This window comes from Paramisgurnus dabryanus, chromosome 15 (genome assembly GCF_030506205.2).
Source record: "Paramisgurnus dabryanus chromosome 15, PD_genome_1.1, whole genome shotgun sequence".
NCBI classification, from domain to species: Eukaryota; Metazoa; Chordata; class Actinopteri; order Cypriniformes; family Cobitidae; genus Paramisgurnus; species Paramisgurnus dabryanus.
This window is the reverse complement of record NC_133351.1, coordinates 15,831,687-15,852,651: the sequence shown is the minus strand read 5'-3', so window position 1 is coordinate 15,852,651 and position 20,965 is coordinate 15,831,687. Positions and strand designations below refer to the sequence as shown.

General features: G+C 38.6%; 3 protein-coding genes across 5 annotated transcripts; all 3 read left to right on the top strand.

The window, feature by feature from the left end:
* The first annotated feature begins 586 nt into the window (after positions 1 to 586).
* On the top strand, positions 587 to 3,030 carry col8a1a (collagen, type VIII, alpha 1a). The gene is made up of 2 exons (XM_065251708.1): positions 587 to 797; positions 988 to 3,030. The coding sequence occupies exons 1-2, from the start codon at positions 587 to 589 to the stop codon at positions 2,910 to 2,912; spliced, it is 2,136 nt and encodes a 711-aa protein (XP_065107780.1). The 3' UTR covers positions 2,913 to 3,030.
* Positions 3,031 to 4,336: 1,306 nt separating this feature from the next.
* jagn1a (jagunal homolog 1a) lies at positions 4,337 to 6,057 on the top strand. Its single transcript, XM_065251743.2, has 3 exons — positions 4,337 to 4,734; positions 5,110 to 5,217; positions 5,299 to 6,057. Exons 2-3 carry the CDS (start codon positions 5,129 to 5,131, stop codon positions 5,759 to 5,761), a joined length of 552 nt encoding a protein of 183 aa, XP_065107815.1. The 5' UTR covers positions 4,337 to 4,734; positions 5,110 to 5,128; the 3' UTR covers positions 5,762 to 6,057.
* A 406-nt stretch (positions 6,058 to 6,463) lies between these two features.
* Positions 6,464 to 20,965, top strand: tfg (trafficking from ER to golgi regulator). Of its 3 annotated transcripts, none has more exons than XM_065251726.1 (8): positions 6,464 to 6,618; positions 8,491 to 8,678; positions 8,767 to 8,850; positions 13,134 to 13,280; positions 13,528 to 13,647; positions 15,058 to 15,216; positions 18,785 to 18,868; positions 20,092 to 20,965. In XM_065251726.1, the coding sequence occupies exons 2-8, from the start codon at positions 8,495 to 8,497 to the stop codon at positions 20,436 to 20,438; spliced, it is 1,125 nt and encodes a 374-aa protein (XP_065107798.1). In that variant the 5' UTR covers positions 6,464 to 6,618; positions 8,491 to 8,494; the 3' UTR covers positions 20,439 to 20,965. The 3 variants fall into 3 exon arrangements, with proteins under 3 accessions (XP_065107798.1, XP_065107796.1, XP_065107797.1); XM_065251724.1 differs by having other exon boundaries at positions 13,498 to 13,647; XM_065251725.1 differs by having other exon boundaries at positions 6,495 to 6,618; positions 8,494 to 8,678; positions 13,498 to 13,647.

The window sequence follows — 20,965 nt, the reverse complement described above, 5'->3', positions numbered from 1 at the left end:
TTAATTAAATCTTAAACTTTTAAGTAAAGGTGTAATGTTTGTATGTAATGATTTTTTTACCTGCTTAAAGCTATGTGACAAGTGGTATTTTGCACTTTTATGTACTTTTTCCATTAAAGTAGTTCAATATTTTATGTACCTTTTGAGACTTTAATCAAATTGTTTCTCAGAATTTGTTCTCTTTTAAGTAATTACACATGACACATTCATTTAGTCTGTTTTTAGACATTGAATTCCAAGCCCCACATTATTGCCTCTGGCATTATTGTTTCAAAAACTATAATTGGAAAAAGCCAGCAATTATTAAGTTAAATGTCAACAATAATTGATAGATAATGTGCTTTAATTTGTTTTGAAGGCTACATATTCTGCTTCTTAAAAATCATTAGAAATAAACTGTAACTTCTCCCTATAACCAGCTTTGCATAAAGGTTACAGAGACCTTATGATATGGTTACATTATCAATGGTGGTACTGATCCTGCCATATGTGACAATTATGTACAATAAAATAAAATTAATAATTGATATTTTAAACAAAAGTAGGTTGAATGAATAATTAATTCATTGTTTTTTTTTCACAAGCCATGGCCATGGCTGCTTTCCTGGTAGCTTTGGTCCAAACGGCTTTATTGCCATCAGCTATTGGAGGTGCATATTATGGACATCATCCTCAGCAACACCAACCTATACCACAGATGCATCACATGGGCATGGGAAAGGACATACCACACATGCCATATCCACACTACAGAAAAGACATACCTATGCACCTAAACAAAGGCAAGGATAACAAAGGTATGTACAACTGCTGATTGCAGGACTATCATTATTTTAATTTTTTAGTTACATTTTATTTCTGCTTTTTGAAGTATTTGTTGATGAAAAGTAGAAAAAATTAAAGTTCCAGCAAAAATATTTAGAAATCAATTATCCAATTATCCTTTATTTTCTTCCTGATTCTGACAATTACTTTTCACTTACAAAGGTGAGACCATTCCCAGAGGTGATCAGAGTGCTAAAGGAGAGGCTGGACCTCAAGGCCCACCTGGCCCACCTGGTCCCCGGGGATCTCCTGGGCCTCAAGGTAATGGCATGGCAGGGCCCCCTGGAAAGCTGGGACCTCCTGGTCCTCCAGGAATTCCTGGACTTGGTAAGCCAGGGATGCCAGGTATGCCAGGAAAGCCAGGGGGTATTGGGCAGCCTGGACAGCAAGGTGAACAAGGTCCCAGAGGTGAAGATGGACAACCAGGCATGACTGGGCCAACTGGCCCTCCTGGACCACCAGGCCTACCAGGAATAGGAAAGCCTGGTGGACAAGGATTACCAGGACAGCCAGGGGCTAAAGGAGAGCCAGGACATAAGGGCTTACCAGGCCTCCAAGGGTTACCTGGACCCAAAGGAGATAGAGGAATTGGACTACCAGGCCCTCAGGGGCCCAGAGGGCCAGCTGGGCCACCAGGGCTCCCAGGCCAGGCAGGATTACCAGGAGTGGGTAGACCTGGTCTACCCGGTGTGTCAGGTCCACCAGGTTTGCCAGGAAAACAAGGACAGCCTGGGGAGCCAGGTCCACAAGGTCAGCCTGGTGAACAGGGTACCCAAGGACTACAAGGGATTCCTGGTATTGGAAGGCCAGGAGAAATTGGAAAACCAGGTCAGCCTGGTCCACCTGGACACAAAGGATTAACAGGACCACCGGGGTTACCTGGGAAACCTGGTGTACCTGGATTTGGCAAACCTGGATACCCTGGCCCCAAGGGTGACAAAGGGATGGGAGGACCACCTGGTGCACCAGGACCAAAAGGAGACAAAGGTTATGATGGTCAACCAGGCACGATCGGTCCACCAGGTGAAACTGGTCCCCCAGGTGCACCAGGCCCCATGGGACCCTCAGGTGGAATTGGTGCCCCAGGACAAAAAGGAGAGGGAGGTGCAGTAGGGGCCAAGGGAGATCAGGGACCTATTGGGCAACCAGGACCGCCAGGATTTGCTGGTCAACCAGGTCTGCAAGGTGAGGATGGAGAACCTGGCCCAAGAGGACTACCAGGACCTATTGGCCCCAAAGGAGATGGGGGAAACAATGGGGAACCTGGTGCCCCAGGTTCACCTGGCCTGCCGGGTCTGAGGGGAGAACATGGTCAGCCTGGTCCAGAAGGACCACAAGGGCCCAAAGGCATTCCAGGACTTACAGGACCTGGAGGACCAATTGGACCTCCAGGACCTCCTGGGTCAAAGGGAGAGGTTGGTCCACCAGGTCAAGCTGGTCCACCTGGTGAAGGCAACACTGGTGCTCCTGGTCCTTCTGGTCCTATAGGTCTACCTGGCCCAATTGGTCCCCCAGGTCAGCCAGGAACTGCAGGTCCCCCAGGGCCTCCTGGACCTCCAGGTCCACCGGTTTCCCCTGACCTGATGGGTGTTCTTCCTGAGATGGGCCCAGCCCTTGATGGTGTAAAAGCTGGTGGGTACAAAAAAGGAAAGTATGCAGGTGGAGCTGACATGATGGGAGCTAATGGTTTGGAGATGCCTGCTTTCACTGCCCAGCTGACCACACCATTCCCTCCAGTTGGAACACCTATAGTGCTTGACAAATTATTGTATAACGGACGACAAAATTACAATCCTCAGACAGGTGTGTTTACCTGTGATCTCCCAGGCATCTACTACTTTGCCTATCATGTGCACTGCAAGGGTGCCAATGTCTGGGTGGGTCTCTACAGAAATGGGGAGCCACTCATGTATACATATGATGAATACACAAAGGGATTCCTTGATCAAGCATCGGGGAGTGCTGTGATTCCATTACAACCAGGAGACACAGTTTACTTACAGTTACCATCTGACCAGGCAGCTGGATTTTATGCAGGACAGTATGTCCACTCATCCTTCTCTGGCTTTTTACTATACCCTATGTAGAAAGCGTAAGTGAAAATAAGTCAAAAGAGAAAAAGAGAAGCAAAGACTTGGATTAAAATATTTGACTTTTCTAAAAATGTCAGTATTTCTAAATACATTATTACAGGAAAGAATGCAACACAACCATATCCATGTACAGGCTATTTATATGCAATGCAAATTAATGTGTCTATGCTAATATGACTACCTGCACAAAGACTTTTACAAACCATAACAAAAACACCACATTTAAGCAGAGATTTTTTTTAATGATTGTATTTGTTATGTATTTATGTTTTTGTTTCATTGATGGCATCCCACATGACTAAAAATGCATCAGACTGTTTAAACACTTTATTTTTGGCATAGTGACATCTTACCAATATCTTTGTCTAGAATTAAACATTTCACACTAAGGTTTTTTTGTACTTTTTCAATGATAGGTTATTTATAATGCTAATGGTGTTCCATGTAATGTTGTTGCACACGCCTTTTAAACAGCAGGTTTTAAGTGTTTGTATGTATGTGAGCATGCATGCTCAGTCTGTAATAATCTGTGAATGTTTTAAAATAGATTTTTTTTTCAAAATGATGATTACAGTGAACTGTAAACACTCATTTGAATAAAATGTCTTGTGTTACAATAATTTATTCATTTAAAATTATTTTAAATTATAGACAAAAGGAAAAGGTTAAAAATAAAAAGCATGACAATATTTACGTTAGGTCTTACATAAAATAATTTAAGTCTCAGAGTAAAAACCACTTTCACTTATTTCATCTTCACCCTATTCTTAACTGAAAATTCATTTTCCTTTTAATTTAATTTAATTTAATTTAATTTAATTTTGTAACTACTGATTGTGTGTAACATTGGTATTCTTTTCCAACAACAGATAACATGTTTTCATTTAACGCCAATTTATTATACTATTATTTGTTGACTGTTTTTCTGTTTCTTTTTTTTTAAATAAAGGTGGCTTACATCTATAATTATATGTTAAATTATTGTGCTTTAATAATGTAACAAGTAGCCTACATTACATTACATTACACATTCCTTCCAAACATGATATGGAGAATTACTCATTGACAATTATGCCAAATAATATGGTAGAATACACTCTAAAATGTCTTTTAAAAAAGTCCCTTTTCATGGTTAGATTTTTAAAAATTAGATTATTGACATAATTATTTTTAAATAGTTACCTAGATATTAAAAATGAAGGCTCTTTTATTATGGGGTAGTCTGATTCATAAAATCATAGTGACTGTCAATAATACCACAAAATAATTATTAATACAATAAAACAGTGGTAATTATCGTGTGGTTTTAAGTTCCACATACTTTCATGCACCATATTTACACACATTTATATATCTCATTTAAACTAGCCTATACATTCTGAGATAAAACCTACAAAAGCTGTCAGCTTTTTTGACTTTCTTAACCTTAAACTGTCATGAAACAAATATAAACCACGCATTCGCACTCTGCTCAGTGATGCTGAGGAAGAGCATTTGTGGCTAGAAGGGATACAGCAAACTCCGCGATCTCGTGAAATCTCGCCGGATGAGCGCTGTTTAATCACACAACCCCAAACCAAAAAGTGTAAACATAACCCTGACCGAACATCTCGCGAGATTTCGGAATTGTTGTATCCCTTTTAGCCAAAATCAAGATGCGCAGACTGGAATGCTGCGCTGACGAATCAGATCTCGCGGTGGGCGGAGACATCGCATTGTTCTGCGCATGAGCGGTTTATGTTGCTAGTATTGATAGTAGAGGCTTTTTGTTCAGCATTATCTCGATTTCGTCCATATTTCTACAATCGATAGTACGGTAAGGTATTTATAGAAAGATGCATCGCATGAAAGCAAATTACCATTGTTATTAATTACTTAAGCATGTTTCTTGATCCGTCTGCCATCGTTAGTAAATGTAGGCTATCCATCCATCAGGAAGCCGGGTGGCAAGGCTGTTTTTATGTTCTTCATAAAAATATTCTTTTTTTCCAGTTTCATTCACGTTGCATGTTTAAGGATTTGTGATAAATGTATTCTATGAACGGTAAAATCGGGTTTAGTTATTATTTCTACATTGCTGCATACTTTTAGGATTTGATTGTTTCAGTTTCTATCATAATAAAATGCCTGTTATTAAATTAAATTATAAACTGCTATGGTCATCTGTTAGTAAATCTTTGTATGGTATTAGGAATCATCTGGAAATTGCCATGGCATCACGCGCAGGCCCAAGAGCGGCAGGTACTGATGGGAGTGATTTTAAACACAGAGAGAAAGTAGCGTCTCACTATCAGATGAGGTAACTACAATTTTATACTGTTACAAATCACTGCAGTAAATGTTTATCAGAGTATACGTTAAAAATATGAATGTCTTGCAGTGCTTCCCTGAAATCAGAGCTAAAGAAGCTCACCGTCGTCCATCTCTTCATATGGTTGCTGGTGGCAGCGCAGGTGGCTGTCAGTCATCTCAATCTGGTGTCACATGACCTGGTGGCCTTGCCCTATCAGTGGGAGTATCCATACCTTTTAAGTCTTCTGCCCTCCTTGATCGGAGCACTGGCCATGCCAAAGAACAACATTAGCTACCTGGTAATCTCCATGATCAGTGCTGGTTTGTTCTCAGTGGCACCTCTTATTTTTGGTGCGATGGAAATGTTTCCTCTGGCTCAGCAGCTGTACCGACATGGCAAGGCCTATCGATTTATCTTTGGATTCTCTGCTGTCTCTGTGATGTATCTGATCATGGTGATAGCTATTCAGGTGCATGCATGGCAAATCTATTATAGCAAGAAGCTACTGGATGCTTGGTTCGACTCAACACAAGAAAAGAAGAAGAAATAAATGCATTGTTGTTGGGGGACTTGATTTACCCATAAGAAGCATCTCTATTTCTCTCCCAGTTTTTACTGTACAATGCATGTGAATATTTATATGTTAAATATATTTGTGAGCAATAAAGCATACCTTAATGTTACCATTTACTTTCACATATGTTTAAATGTAAATGTTTCCAATTATATGTTTTATTATACTTAACATTATATTTAAATTAAAATAGTTTAACTTGAAATTGTTTCTTCTGGATGTATAATTCACATAATTTATGATGCTTTATAAATAAATGATTTCTTTATATATCTCTGTGTAATGTATTTTATACTGATAATTTTACCATTTTAAACACCCTCAGAGCAAGACCAATATAGTTAAACCACTTCACATCACTATACTAAGCTTTAATGATTAATGGGTGGTTTCCTGGACAGGGATTAACTTAAGCCAGGACTAGGCCTTAGTTTAATTAGGAAATATAACTATTTTTAACAAACATGTCTTACTAAAACATTACTAGTGTGCATTTTAAGGCAAAACAAAGGCTACTAATGATCAGTGCAAGTTGTTTTCAGTTTGGACATCTCTTACATTTATTTTAGTCTAGGACTAGTCTAATTCCTGTCCTGGAAACCGCCCCATAGAATTTAGGTTTAGTAACTTATAACTGCATTCAGAAGGCGTATAGGCCAAATCATCCACTTTCTAAAGAGATGCCAAGCTGGATATACATACCGCGCATGCGCGTTTGTGGTTTTGCCACGTACAGGTCGCTGTGAGGCGTTTCCGATAGTCAGTCAGCCTTGTCTCAGCTGAAGTCTAGGACATACAGGCTGCTGCTGGGATCACAACGTCCAAATCATCAGGTAAATCCACTAGACTTGTATAAATATTTTATATTCTCAAATGGTTACAAAAGAGGTTTTAAGCGCGCCGTTAAAAACGAATCATTAGCAGTTAGCTGGTTGTCAAACACGCTAGCATTAGCTTAGCCTCTGGGAAACTAGGGCAAGCTGAAAAGAGCCATTCTCCACAAATGTCAGTTTTATAAAATGAAAATAGAGGATTATTTATTAATGTGCGTTAAAATAAGGTGTATGGACGCTTTCATCTTTTGTTTTAAATTTAAAAAAATTAAATTCTTAAACCGCAGACCCTTATTTGACAGGAAGTTGCTGCATCATCAGGTGAATTAGGCCTGATGCGATGTTTTCAGTGGATCACTTTTTGGCAGTAGCGTTGAACGTCGTGATGGAGAAGTGGGCTGGTGTTTCCAACCAAAACAGCAAAACACACATCTTGAGGATTAAACAATTGCTTCAGTTGTTTATTTTCATTCAGTTTAAACAAGACTTGAGGTTTGACAAGTTAGCGGAAGAAAGAAATAGCGCAGAACAAGACAGACATCAGCCGTTTTCAGTATTTTTTCTATGAATTTGTTTACCATTCCTACAAAGACTTAAAAATAATAAATTTAAGATTTTGACAAGTTAAACAGAACTGAAATAATTGTACCTACTGCATTAGATTGACAAGCAAACATTTACTTGTTATATAAACATTTACTAATAATTTCCTTTAACTTACCATTTTCTTGATCCATCCAACAAGGATTTTCTTAAATCACAGAGCTGTTGTTATGATTAAATTAAATGTATTTTATTGGCAGAGGTTAAGTACAGATCTGCCTTCATCCAATGCATTACTATGCTGAAGGTTAAGATTATCAGAGGAAGAGAGAGAGATAGTCTGTATTGTTCAGATAAGTTTGTCCTTGATTGATTAAATGGATACACATTCCAATCATTGTATTGGGATCAAAACCCAAAATGGGTCTCTCTTTGTTACAGGCAGTTTTTCAACAAGGCCAAAGTCTTAGTTTGCAAAGATTGTGGGTCTGCCAAATCATCCTATATCTTGTGACCCTTAGACTTTTATAGCATGTCCCACTGCTGTACAGTAGCAGATTGCAGATGACCTAATTAGTATGAGGCTTTGCACTGCCTTCATTCTCATTCATTTTACATAAATATGTAGTAGAATTTGTACATAAGGGTGAACAACATTTCTCTACATAAGCTCTTACTGTTTGCTGCTTGATATTGTTGCAGTCATAAGATCTTTGTGTGGGACCTTCAGAGAATAAAATAAGTTATTATTCATGGCCTTGGCGTGTTTATATCTAACACAAGCAGGAGAACCAGCTGTGGGTAAAGACGCTTATTGAGTTACAACTATCACATTTCATTGTTCAACTGTTGTGTGACATGTGGTCTGAGCAGGAATGGCTTAGGAAGTTATGTGTTTTGACAAAAGATATTAACTGATGACTTTATGAATCAAGTTATTGATTTTATTTGGATAGGCCTTATCTATGTAAGTGCGCACATGTATTTACCAAAGTTTTTACGGATTCAGCTCTTGCGGTGTGTTTGGTTTCAGTAAGCTGCTGTGTGATGTATCAGATGTCACCTAAAATTGTAGAATATGCATTAAATAGTGATGAATAGCCTGCTACTAAGTAGTATAAATAAGTAAAAGGTCAATAAATTAGCCACTATTTGTCCTTTTGTAAAATTTTTGTAAACTTTACGCATAATGAGTCTCTTAATTTATGCATATTTGTGTATTTATCATTTGCTGTTGTATCTCAACCCTCCTTCTTTTTAAAATGGTATTGGCTTATGAAAAAAATACTGACACTAGTAGCATAATAGTAAACATACTTTTTATTCCAGCAGTATGAATGGCCAGCTGGACTTGAGTGGGAAGCTGATCATTAAAGCTCAGCTGGGGGATGATATCCGCCGGATTCCCATTCATAATGAAGACATCACTTATGATGAGCTCCTGCTGATGATGCAGCGTGTCTTTCGTGGGCAGCTACAGAGCAGCGATGAGGTCACCATTAAATATAAGGATGAAGGTCAGTTGTAAGCTTTAAAATGTGCATGTCAATCAAACAGATCTAGAAAGTTTGATAACTTGTGATTTATTTGTCTGTTTTCTTGCAGATGATGACCATATCACCATCTTTGACAGTTCTGATTTGTCCTTTGCAATCCAGTGCAGTAGAATATTGAAACTCACTCTTTTTGGTAAGAAACCAACAGTGCTTATAGGCAGTTACACAATTTACAGCGTTGTTTGGTACAATGGTGCTATCACGTGATGATAGGTTTGTTGGGATGTTTTAATGGATCACTTTTTGGCAGTTCTACTATTGAACATCATGCTGGCTTGATGAAAAATAATGTCTTGTGTTTTTTTTACAATGAAGCACCTTTTCTTACAATGAAAGAAGCCATAATTTAACTGGCTTCAGTTGTTTTTATTCGGTTTTAAACAACACTTGAGAGTTTACGTCCTAATGACAAGATCAAAGAATAAAGGGGTATTGCAAAACCATTTCAAGATAGAGATGCCTTCCAAAGCTGTATTCAAATAGATATAGTTTTAAAAAGGTTAGTGCACAGTAACACGCTTATCGTCAGTAACATTGTTCTCAGAGTTAAGGTCATTGAGCATGTGTAGGTTTACATTACCTGTTGGGGTGTCATATTCCTAAAAAACACTACAGTGCTCATGGTGTCTCTGGACGGAATAACAGAAAGGGATACAGGACTAAAAGAACTAAGGAGTCCATAATCATGATGCACTTGGGTGAATTTTTACTTTTTAATGTAAAAGAGACATATCGAATTAAGCTTTTTGATTCCACACTGTCTCTTTGTGACCCATTAAACAGTAATCTGTAACATTTGGGTTAAAACAGACCTTCTGTAAGAAGATAATCCCACGTTAGCTTCAATTGTGTAATATTCCTGAGTTAATCTCTTTAATCCTAAAAATGCTGAATTTGGTAATTTTTTATCCAACCAGTAGAGGTCCTTTTTTCTTATGGGATAAATCGGATGAAGATTTTAGTGTCCAGCAGAGGGCATAGAAGAACAAGATTTAATTGGGTCATGTGTTTGGATGTTGAGGTTGGTGTACAATCAGTCTGAATGTTTAGCTATGTAGATAATGTTATCAACTTACATTGTAGTTGTGATTTTAAGGGAAATTGAGCTCATACCTACAAAAATGTTTTTGAGAGTGTAGTTGCTTCAAAGTAATCACAAATAGGTCTCCTTAAAATGAAAGGTCCTAAGAAATCTCAAGCAGTGTTTTTAGATTTCACATTTTTCAATTCAGTGGTGTTTTTAAGAAAGTTTTAAATTGCCAGTCAGGTCCAATTTTTAAGCTTCCTAATATTGTTAAGGAGTCATTTTCTCAAAATATAAATGTAATATTATCCCATTTCTCAGAGAACCCCAAACGATTTGTGCGAAGCCGTTCAAAGATTCAACCTGCCTAAACCCCAGCCTACTCTGTTCTGATTGGTCAACTGGCACAGTCTCCGCACAGTCCAACAATAGTTCAACATGCATTGACCTAGTGTTAACATGACTTACTGAGAAGACATTAGCGACATTAAAACGCATGATTCATCATTAAACCAAGTAATAAAAATGGAAACAGAAACTAACATTTTTACACTCATGTAAGCAAGGTATGTAAGCTAACCAGGACACAGCTAAACAGTGACTGCAACATGCATTAGCCAACTGCTAGCACAACTTTCTGACAACGCATTAAGAGTTTGAAAACCGACATCAATACACATCATTCATCATTAATCCAAGCAATAAAACAACGACAAACACTAACATTTTTGCAAGTATGTAAGCTAACCGGGCCACAGCTAAACAGTAACGTAAACAGTAACTGCAACATGCGTTAGCCAGCTGCTAGTGCAACTTTCTGACAACACATTAAGAGTTTGAAAACCAACATCAATGCACATTCCTTGATTAATCCAAGCAATTAAAATGACGACAGACACTAACATTTTTACATTAATTTAAGAAAGAATGTAAACTAACTGGCCACAGCTAAACAGTAACAATAACACAATAACTAGCGGAAGTGTTTTTGGGGAGGTCAGGGTTTTCGTTTCTCACGGGCAAGACTAAAGGCGAAGATTACCCGAAGTGTTGCCTCCCTCATACGTAAGCAGACAACAGGCAGCAGATTTGAAAATATTTTGACTCATTTCAGTGATTCAGAGTCAATTCCTACTTAAGAAGCAAATCATTTTATTAATCGTGCACTTTTTGGTTTAACTACCGTATATACCCGAATATAAGACGACCCTGAATATAAAACGACCCCCCATTTTCCAGACTTATTTTTGGGAAAAAAAAGATTTTGTGGAAAATTCTAGTGATACTTCATTGGAAAAACATTTTAATACCATTCATTAAATTTTGGATTAATTTGTCACAAAATAAAGTGCACTCTGTCAATGAATGAGTACATAAATGAATGAATAAGTGACAAAAATGAATAACCTTTCCACAAAAATGCAAAAATTTTGTCGCTAGAAAATAACCATCTGCTTTTAATCAAACACATCTAACCTATCGTGTTGGCGCCCTCTACTGTTTTCCTTTGATTTTGTCTATATCGCAAATATAAGACGACCCCCCCATTTTTCAGTCTATTTTTAGTACAAAAACCTTGTCTTATATTCGGGTATATAGGGTACTTTGCACATCATTTACATTGATGGACACACTGCAATACAGGTAATTGTCAATATTGGATCTGTCTGGCACTATAAGTGTCCTAAGTGCCCACGTTTTACATTAATTTTTGAAAAGAAAGCATCACTCACTCCGTTTTGCCATTCTCTCTTCTATCCGTGTTAAAACTTAGACTGAACTTTTTAAGGAATTAAAGTCATTCAGTATACGGTATACATATACTTATTGTGGTCTGAACATTTGCAATATTTCAGAAATTTTGATATATCTTGCAGCCCTACATTTGGGTTTTAAATCTGAAAAGTTGTCATTGGATTTAATAGCACTAAGCACTACGCTACAGAAACTGGCATAATATTATGGAATAGAGAAGTTATCTGAAAGGTAGGGTTAGCTCAGTGGTTCTCAATCTTTTTCAGCGTGCGGCTCCTCTTGTGTAGGGTGCATCTCTTTGTGGCCCCCCAATAAAAATGTATGTCATAAAACATTATAAAGCTAAAAATTTGAATTAAACAAAACATATTAAGTTATAGAATGTATTGCTGTTGGTAAGTAGCCTTATTTTTAATGAAAAATTTATGTATTTTATAAAATGTCATAAAACTAGGGCTCTGGCACAATCTCACGGCGCCCAGTTTAAGAACCACTGGGTTAGCTTGTAAATTAGAAACAATACAAATTGCAGGCTCATTATTTTTGCTTTATTTGGCCGTCAGTCTGGTTTTAATCATATAGTGGGCTATGCAGAAAAAGTCTGCACTCCACACCAGTACGTGGCACAAGCATATATTCCAAGAGAAGAGAATGGACCAAAGTATGTTGCTCGGTTAACGTCACGCTCTTTGTGATTTACCCGTGTTTGGCCCGTGCAGGTACATCTGCACTGCAATGTAAGCGCCAGTGCTCAGCATGTGCCGATTACTCTTCAAATGTGTCGTAAATGCTATGTTTTGATTCATGCACTATTTTACAAAGTGATTTATATGGCAAGTCTAGCCAAAATCTATGGTTGCAGTCTGTTTCGGTGTAACAAAAGCCAGTTATTTATATTACAGACAATCTGGGCAAGACCCTAATAAATTTCACATGCTAAATAAACCGTATGCACCAACTGGTAGCAGTGGGAAACAAAAAAGTAATTACTTTGGTTTATTCGACAGTATGTGTGCAATATGGCCAAAGCCTTTATACACCAGCCAAATGATGTCATGTCCTGTGTTTGCATATGTAACCCTGCCCTTTGTTGCAAAGTTTCCCTAGTTAAAAAGAGCGATTTGGAAATAATGAAAGTAAAAGGATGAAATGGAGAGATTTAAACAGTAAAGCTCAAATGCGCTGGTTCATAGTTGTGTAACGTCACGTGCATGTATGCGTCCCAAACGTGTGACTGGCGCCCAGGGCCTGGCTTGGACGGCTTCATGGGCTTGTGCGATTTCTGAACTGGAACAGGCTGGAATGGTTCAAGCAGCAGCCGGTCTCACACATATGGACTTTGGGAAGAACATTGTGGGGTCAAACACAAAGCCAAAACTCTGGAATATTTCATCATAGCCTGGTTATTGAAATAATCTTAATTAATTTGTTGACAAAATCCTAGTAAAACATTATTAGATGTAGCTGGATTTGCGCTACGTAGAGTGCTGTGGCGAAAATGGAAACCAAATGGAGAAAACACATGGTTAGCATAGCTCAATATGAAGGAGGTGTGATTTATTATGTTGTTACTGATTAGGAAATGGTGTAGACGTCTCACAGTTAAAGTGTTAACAGTCGTCGTCGTGTTCTTGCAGTGAATGGGCAGCCTCGGCCACTGGAGTCGTCTCAAGTCAAGCACCTGCGTAGAGAGCTGATCCATTTGAGAAATAAAGTCAACAGCCTTCTGGACAGCCTGGAGCCGCCCTCAGAGTCTATCCCAGAGAGCACCCACCCAGAAACTGGTATACACACCAACTCTTCTCCAGTGTTTTTCATACTCAGTATTGTATTTAAACACTGTATTTTTTTCACAGTAAAGCTCAGTTAGTTTATGAAAGTAGGTCAACGTTAAATGAGTCATTCAACCCAGTGTTTTAAGCTTGTGTGGGTTTCTGTATGTCTTCAAAATGTGTCAACATAAGGTGAACACTATCTTGTTTTAATGTTTGTGTGTAACAGAATATGTGAATGACGCGGTTGATTCAACAGTAAAGCAGGCCCCTCCAGTGAGTGCTGCTAGCATGTCTGCATTTGACCCACTGAAGAACCAAGAAGAGATCAACAAGAATGTCATTTCCGCATTCGGTCTGTCTGAGGAACATGCCCCAGGTACATGCCCATAGTAGTTCATGTGTTAGCAAAGTTCGTAGAACGTCTGCTTTTTATTTGTTTGTTACAGAGTTTTAAGGGTGGGTACGACTTTTTAATTTAGTAATTTTCACAGTGATGTTTCCCATGGTAACAGAGGTTTCTGATTAACTCATTTAATGAAAGTAAAATCATTGTAATACATTACCTCATTGGAGTTTATATGAAACTATTAGATCAGTGATATAAAACTAATAAAAATTTAATATAATTGTATTTTGGCAAAACAGCATTTATTAAACTAAACCTCTTTGATACAGAAATGTGAGCCTTTCTGTGAAACCCAGGCTTGGGTCTCTTACCCCCGGTTTCACAGAAAGGGCTTAAAGAGATATTTCACCGCAAAATTAATTCTGTCATCATTTACTAACCCCCATGTTGTTCTAAACCTGTATACGTTTCTGTTTTCTGATGAACACAAAAGAAAATATTTTTATAAATGATGATAAGCACACAGCTGATTGTAACTATTGACTTCCATAGTAGGAAAACAAATATTATGCAGGTATTGTGATAAATAATGAAGAAGATATTTTTGAAGATGGTAAGCACACAGCTGACTGTACCCATTGAATTCCATCGTATTTGTTTTTCCTACTATGGAAGTCAATGGTTACAATCAGCTGTGTGCTTACCATCATTTATCAAAATATAAGAAATATAAAAAAAATGTATACAGGTTTAGAACAACATGGGGCTGAGTAAAGAATGACACATTTTTTTGTTCATTTTTGGGTGAACTATTCCTTAAGGGCTAGTCTTAGACTAAAACACGTTTGAGCTGTCTCAACTGAAAATAACTTGCACTGACAGATCTTAAAATGTGCCGGTGCGAATGATTTGTATCAAGATACACACCAGTATCATCTTTTCTACGGCATGTTTATAAAAGATGATTAAACATCTTAATTTGACTAAGGCCTAGCCCTGGATTTAGCTAAGCCTTGTCTGTAAAACCAGGCCATAATCTATTTCTGATATAAGGAGCTTCAAAGTTTGATTTCAGTCATTTACTTCATTTTAATTTCAAATCTTTGACATTGGCGTCCTCAGTTATTTTACAGATATCAAGGTTATTTTGCACAGAATGTTCTTTACTTTGTGTAGGATGATTTTAAAAGTAAATTGCAAAGAGAGGGTGGGTTTTAAGCAACAACTATATTATTATTATTATTATTATTTAATAAGTGTTTTGTAATTGGTGCAATCGTTTTGGTGGTTTGTAGCAACTTGCTGTTTTCACAGGTTTGTTGTGTGTGTATCTGCTGATTTATAGCATCGTAAAACGTGTCACCAAATTAGATTTTTGTGCTGCAGCTGCTTGTGTTATATTGAAAGAGTATGACCACCTGTTTCTCTCTTGTGTTTTAGTTCCAGCTGTAGCCGCCACTGCTGCTGCAGAGGAGCGCTCTGCTACTCCAGACAGTATTGCCTCTTCATCTTCAGCAGCACCCCCCTCTGCTGTGGCTCCCCAGGGCCCCCCACCTTACTCAGGGGTCCAACAAACTCACTCTACTACTACTATGGATGGTAAATCTACCACTTGCTTTTATGGTATTTAATCTCCTATGAAAAGTTGATAGTGGTTGGGAAGGAAATTGGGGCAGTTTTTTAGATCCAACAGTTCAGCTGTAGTGGAAGATGTTCTCAATGAGTTTTCTGTGAAGTCCTATAGGTTGGTGGAAGCATCATAAACCTGTGCTTATGTACATTTCTCTTGCAGTCATATATGTACGCACCAAAAAACACAGATTTGCAGATTATTTGTGACCTTGGACCACATAACCAGTCAGAAAATGCATTGCATGGGTCAAAAATATCTATTTTTGTTTTATGCCAAAAATCTTTAGTATATTATGTAAAGATCATGTTCCATGAAGATATTTTGTAAATTTCCTACTATAAATGAAGGGTTTGGTTCCAAAACGCAATAAATCCATTTTGACTAATTTCGGTTAAACGTGTTTTCTATACCAAGAAAGTGACCAGATGAAAACCACTATTTTCTGTTACAAACTTTCACATAGCATCTTAAGGTTATAATAACAATAATAATTCAAATCCATAATTAGATTTTCAAAGATTTATTATAAAAACAGATAATTTTTCCACAAAATGCTATAAGTCCATGAAAAGTTTTTTTCCCCCAAAATGCTATAAATTTATTGAATCAATATATAAATGTGCATTCATCTTTGCCATGTTATATTAAATTAGTTGACTAGTGTATACACTGATAAAAAACATTAATGCATTAATGAAAACACTTACTTTGTCATATTAAGAACACTGTCATTGCTGCGGTTATACTTGGGATGTCGTCGCTGAACTTTTTTGACAACGTTCAGCTGTAAAATGTTTTGGTCCTGCATGATTTTCGTTGACTTTGAGCAAAAAATTGAAGTTTTTCATAAGATCCTCTGGGGTCAATGTGTTGCTGCGATGCTGTCAGGAGAACAAGCAACAGCTGGCATTTTTCCGTCTCCCGAGTGCCTCTCCCATAAATTATTTAATTTTGATGGCTTAGGTTTCTTCCCCCCCACAGAAAACTACCACAGGTTTATCAATGCCAACAAAAGTTTTTGTTTTTGTTTGTTTGTTGATCACGAAGTACGAAGTAGATGAGGGAAAACTAGGAATCTGTGTGTATTCAACGCGCCACCATTATTGTTTACAATGCTTGAAATGGTGCGCTGTGATTTGTTGAGCGGATTTTTATGCATACTGCAGAGAAGGAGGGCTGGCGTTTATCGCGTTGTGGGAAAAAAGGGAGAAAAGATGACGGAATAACATGGTGGAAATTGGATTTTATGTAAAATTAATATTTACTTTTTATACTGACCAGATACAATACTGATTTTGGCGGTAAAATCCGTTTATTGCGTTTTGGAACCAAACTCTTCAAATATATCAAAAGTTTATTTTTGTGAGTGGATGCAGTAAAATCGCAATCAAAATTGGCCAGAAACTCGCATACAAGCTTTGCTTTTCCCCCGTTCATTACGGTGCATTCACACGGGGCGTAAGCGTTAACGCTTAACGGAAGTCTTGTCTGAAGTGTGGCCAACAGCCAATCACAGTGGCCGCTACACATGCTCCGTTTTTCCATAAACTTAATTGGCTGGCTCTGCCTAGGTTATTTGCATAAGGCGATCTGATTGGCTGACGCATGCATTGCCGCTTGAAAAGTTGAGAAATGTTCAACTTCTGCCGCGAGCAACGGCACTGACGCGGCGCCGACGGATCCACAATTCAGTTTGGCAACGCATGACATCACCCATTAAAAGTGAATGGGAAGCGTTAACGCTGACGCCCCGTGTGAATGCCCCGTTAGGGATTTCCATTCATGTTTGGTTGTTGTAAAAGCTTATAACTTCCCTCATTCATTCATCAAGTTCATTACAGCATTAAGCCAATAGAGAGCACTAAAACAAACTTTTTTCTTTAATATGCGTTGCTGTATACGGACTTTATTGGACTTTGAACTTTAAATGCGATTTTTTTCAATATTTATATTTTTTGCACTGTCAACTTCCCGATTTTTGGCATATTTTCCTTTCCTAACAAACCATACATCAATGGAATGCTTACGACTGGTTTTGTGGTCCAGGGTCACATTTGTTAGTATGTAATGGTTGTTTGCAAATTAGGAGTAAGATGCAGTGGTCAAAGGATGATAGGAAATACTCTTCAGTTATCATACTAAAACCCACATCTTTTAAAACATTGTTGCAGGAGCAATACACGTGCAACTGCTGTAAAAAAAATTGTGTCTCGCTTCATTAGCAAACATTTTTCATAAAAGTGTGTCAAGTTAATGACTATTATAAAAATCCATCTAAAACCCATCCGCTCCTGTCTGCTTTTTATAGCTTTTTTTCAACGTAAAACATGTTTTGCACAAGCAGCCCTCTAGGAATGATTATAAAGGGCTTCTACCTAATTGTTTCAACCCACCGACTAATGGGTTTTAAAAATGTGCAGTCGTGCAAATCCCTTTTGCAGATGTCTTCTGTTTAAGGTGAGTCAGAGAAAAATGAACAGAGGACCAAATGGCAAGTCTTTGTAGTAGATTGAGAGCATAATGTTTTTCCTCTCATGCCTTTGGATTTGTTCACCCCATTTTTCGTTCCAAAGAACTTCCATGTCATCCCGGTGGACATGAGAAATTGTGCAGGACTGTTTTGGATTTGGCAGGCCATACAGTTTGGCAGAAAAATGACACACCTGCGCACGTTCTCTCACGCTTACACACAAACGCCACAGGACATCTCTGCAGGTTATGTGTCTGCAGTGCGAACGCACCTTGCACATGAGGCTCGCAGGAAAAATGTCAAGCAAAAGATAAATTAACAAGAAATCAAATAGCCTACAAGGCTTTGTAGTGAGTTCAGAATGTAATGTTATTCTGCGCTCATCCTTTGGATTTGTTCTCCCCCCACCTCTCATACCAAAGATCTTACACATCAGCTCAAAGCACATGAGAAATTGTGCAGAACTATTCTGGGTTTGGCAGATTATGCAGATGGTTTCCATGGTTGCAGGAGCTATGATTTCTTTTGCTGTCGCACAGTGACACACACAGCCTTTTCATATTAGTCTCTTGGTGAAATACAAACAAACAGTATGAGAACCTTAGTATTCAGGTTTCGTTTGAGTTTCTTGGATTTTGGTCAGACGTTTCTTCTCACCTTCAGTCAGACACAGATGGTCAACAGACTCGGATGGTTCATCTCTTGCTTGTTCAGTCTTATCGTGGGGTTTTTTGTTATCCAATATGTGTTTCCAATCAGCTCATTTAAGAGCATCAGCAAATCAACAGCCAATACAAATTATATTGCCAGATATTTAATACTAAATGTGTCGCGGCACAAAGTGGGATATCAGAGATCAGGTTATTTATGGCTTTCTGTTGTCCCAGCTCTTCTTTTAAACGTTTGATGGTGAAACTAAGTAACAGTGGGATATCCTCGCTAGAATTAACAGCTGTGTACGGGTCCTTTGATGTGAAGTTTTTTGTTTTGTTTAATGTGATTCCTAATACTTGGGAATAATGTTTATGTTGCAAACCCATAAATATGTTTTATGCCTCTAACAGGTCAGATGTATCAGCAGTATCAAGCTCCGGGTGGATACCCTCCGCCAGCCGGACCGCAGCAGCAGTATGGGATGCAGTACCCTGGTAACTCTTATTCAAAGCACATGACTTCAAACATTAGAGCTCATTGCTCGTATCAAATCTGTCGAAACCATTGGCAAACAAGCGTAGCACAGCTGTCTTTTTGTATATTTGACGCACAAAACATCAGCTCTACGTCAGGTGGCCTTTCTGTGTTGAGTATTCATGTTCTCCGTGTGTCTGCATGGGTTTCAGGGTTCCCACGGTCCTTGAAATCCTTAAAAGTTTGTGAATCTGGGGGAAATATTTCAAGACCCTGGGAAGTTTTTGAAAATATACATTCATAGATACAGGTCATTGAAAGTTCTTGAATCTATTTTATGCAAGAAGTTTTCTGTAAAAAAAATCCATATTATTTCCTGTGTAGTGTAGGATAATATCATAAAATTTCTAGACTTTTTAAGCACACGTGCAAAACTGTTCGCTTTAAATGCTTATATCTTCTGTATGCGAATGTTGATTCATACCAAAATGCTTTTTTGCATAGTTGTGTTTGACACATGAAAACGTTTCTGGGTACGTATGTAATTGTTGTTCATTGGAAGGGAACGAGGCGCTGCGTCTCCTTTGCCATATTTCCTGCGTCCCTGTAACGCCGTCTTTGGAAATATTTCAGATATCAATATACTTCCTGGCTCCCGCGTCACCCTGTTGTTGTCGTTAAGCCTCACCATTGGTTGAATTTGATATACACATTCAGACGCTCTTACCCTTGGAGGCGTCCTCAAAATGTCACCGCAGTGACGCAGCGCAAGTTCCCTCAAAAGGGAACTGTAACAATGTATCTTAAAAGGTAACACGATGTAACTTGCTCTCACTTGAAATGTGTCCCCACATTTAGTTCTCGAATTTGAGGGTATTGGACCTGAAAAGTCCTTGAAAGGTCTTTGAAGTTGAAGTTAACTAAGGTGTGGGAACCCTGGGGTTTATTTCGGGTACTCTGGTTTCCTCCCACAGGCCAAAAACATGCAGGGATGTGTTACCAATAGAGTTCAATGGTAACAACGACCATAGTTAGCTAACAATGCTTTTGGGAAATGCAACCCTGGTTAGGTAAATTGGAGATGCCAAATCGCCTCTTACCCAAATGTGTGTTATATACCCATAGATGCTGGAATGGCGTGAAAAATAATCAAACAAAACTTTTTCTATCTTTCCTATCTGTGTGTTCTAATGCTTGCATACATCAGCAAGCTTCATTATAGTTTGTATTTTGTCTTTTTCAGCTGGTTATACCCCTCAGCCTGGAGCTCCTCAGGCTCCTGCCCCGCAACAACAATTCCAGAATTACCCCACCCCTACCTCTCAGGCTGCTGGTGCTCCTGGGTCTGCCCCTGGGTTTTCTGGCCAGTCACAACCTCCTGCTCCTCAAGGATCCACCCAGTACCCACCTGGAGCATTTCCAGCTCAAAACTACACATCACAGGCTGCAGGGGGTTATCAACCCCAACCCCGCCCTGGATACACCCCACCATCTGGTGCCACCCCTCCTCCTGGAGGTTCCAACCCCTATGCCCGAAACCGTCCACCTTACGGCCAGGGCTACACCCAGCCAGGTCCTGGGTATCGGTAAAGGCCCTATAACATCCCGACATCACCTGTGAGAGTTTAATCTCGCTAGGAGCTTTCTCTGTCTCCAACACATCCACCCCCAAAATTTCTGTGTTTGACAACCTAATATCGTGTTTGTGTTTGTTTGTTCTTTGTGTTTATTTTGGTGAATGTTTGGAAGTGGATGAATGAGATTGTGTGTGTTTGCACACATAGGAGACCAAACAGAGTAGTAGTTGGACAGCTGTGCGTATGTTGTGTGGGAAGTGTGAGAGAGAGGGTGTGCGGTTTTTTGTGTTTGTTTCATTTTGTCACCGGTCTCCTCGTTGGTGTTATTTTGTCATAAACCTTGAGTCTGTTTAAACACTAGAAAATGACCATAATCGAATGAAGTGATATTTGTTTAGTTTTCTTTAATATTTTCCTTTCCTTTTTCAAATGTCATGGTTTTTACTAACCCCCGGCCGGCCTCTTGTGCATTAAAGCCTGTCGTTTCTGTACAAACTGTAACATTGTTTTCAGGAGGTGAATAAAGACTTTGAGACTTAA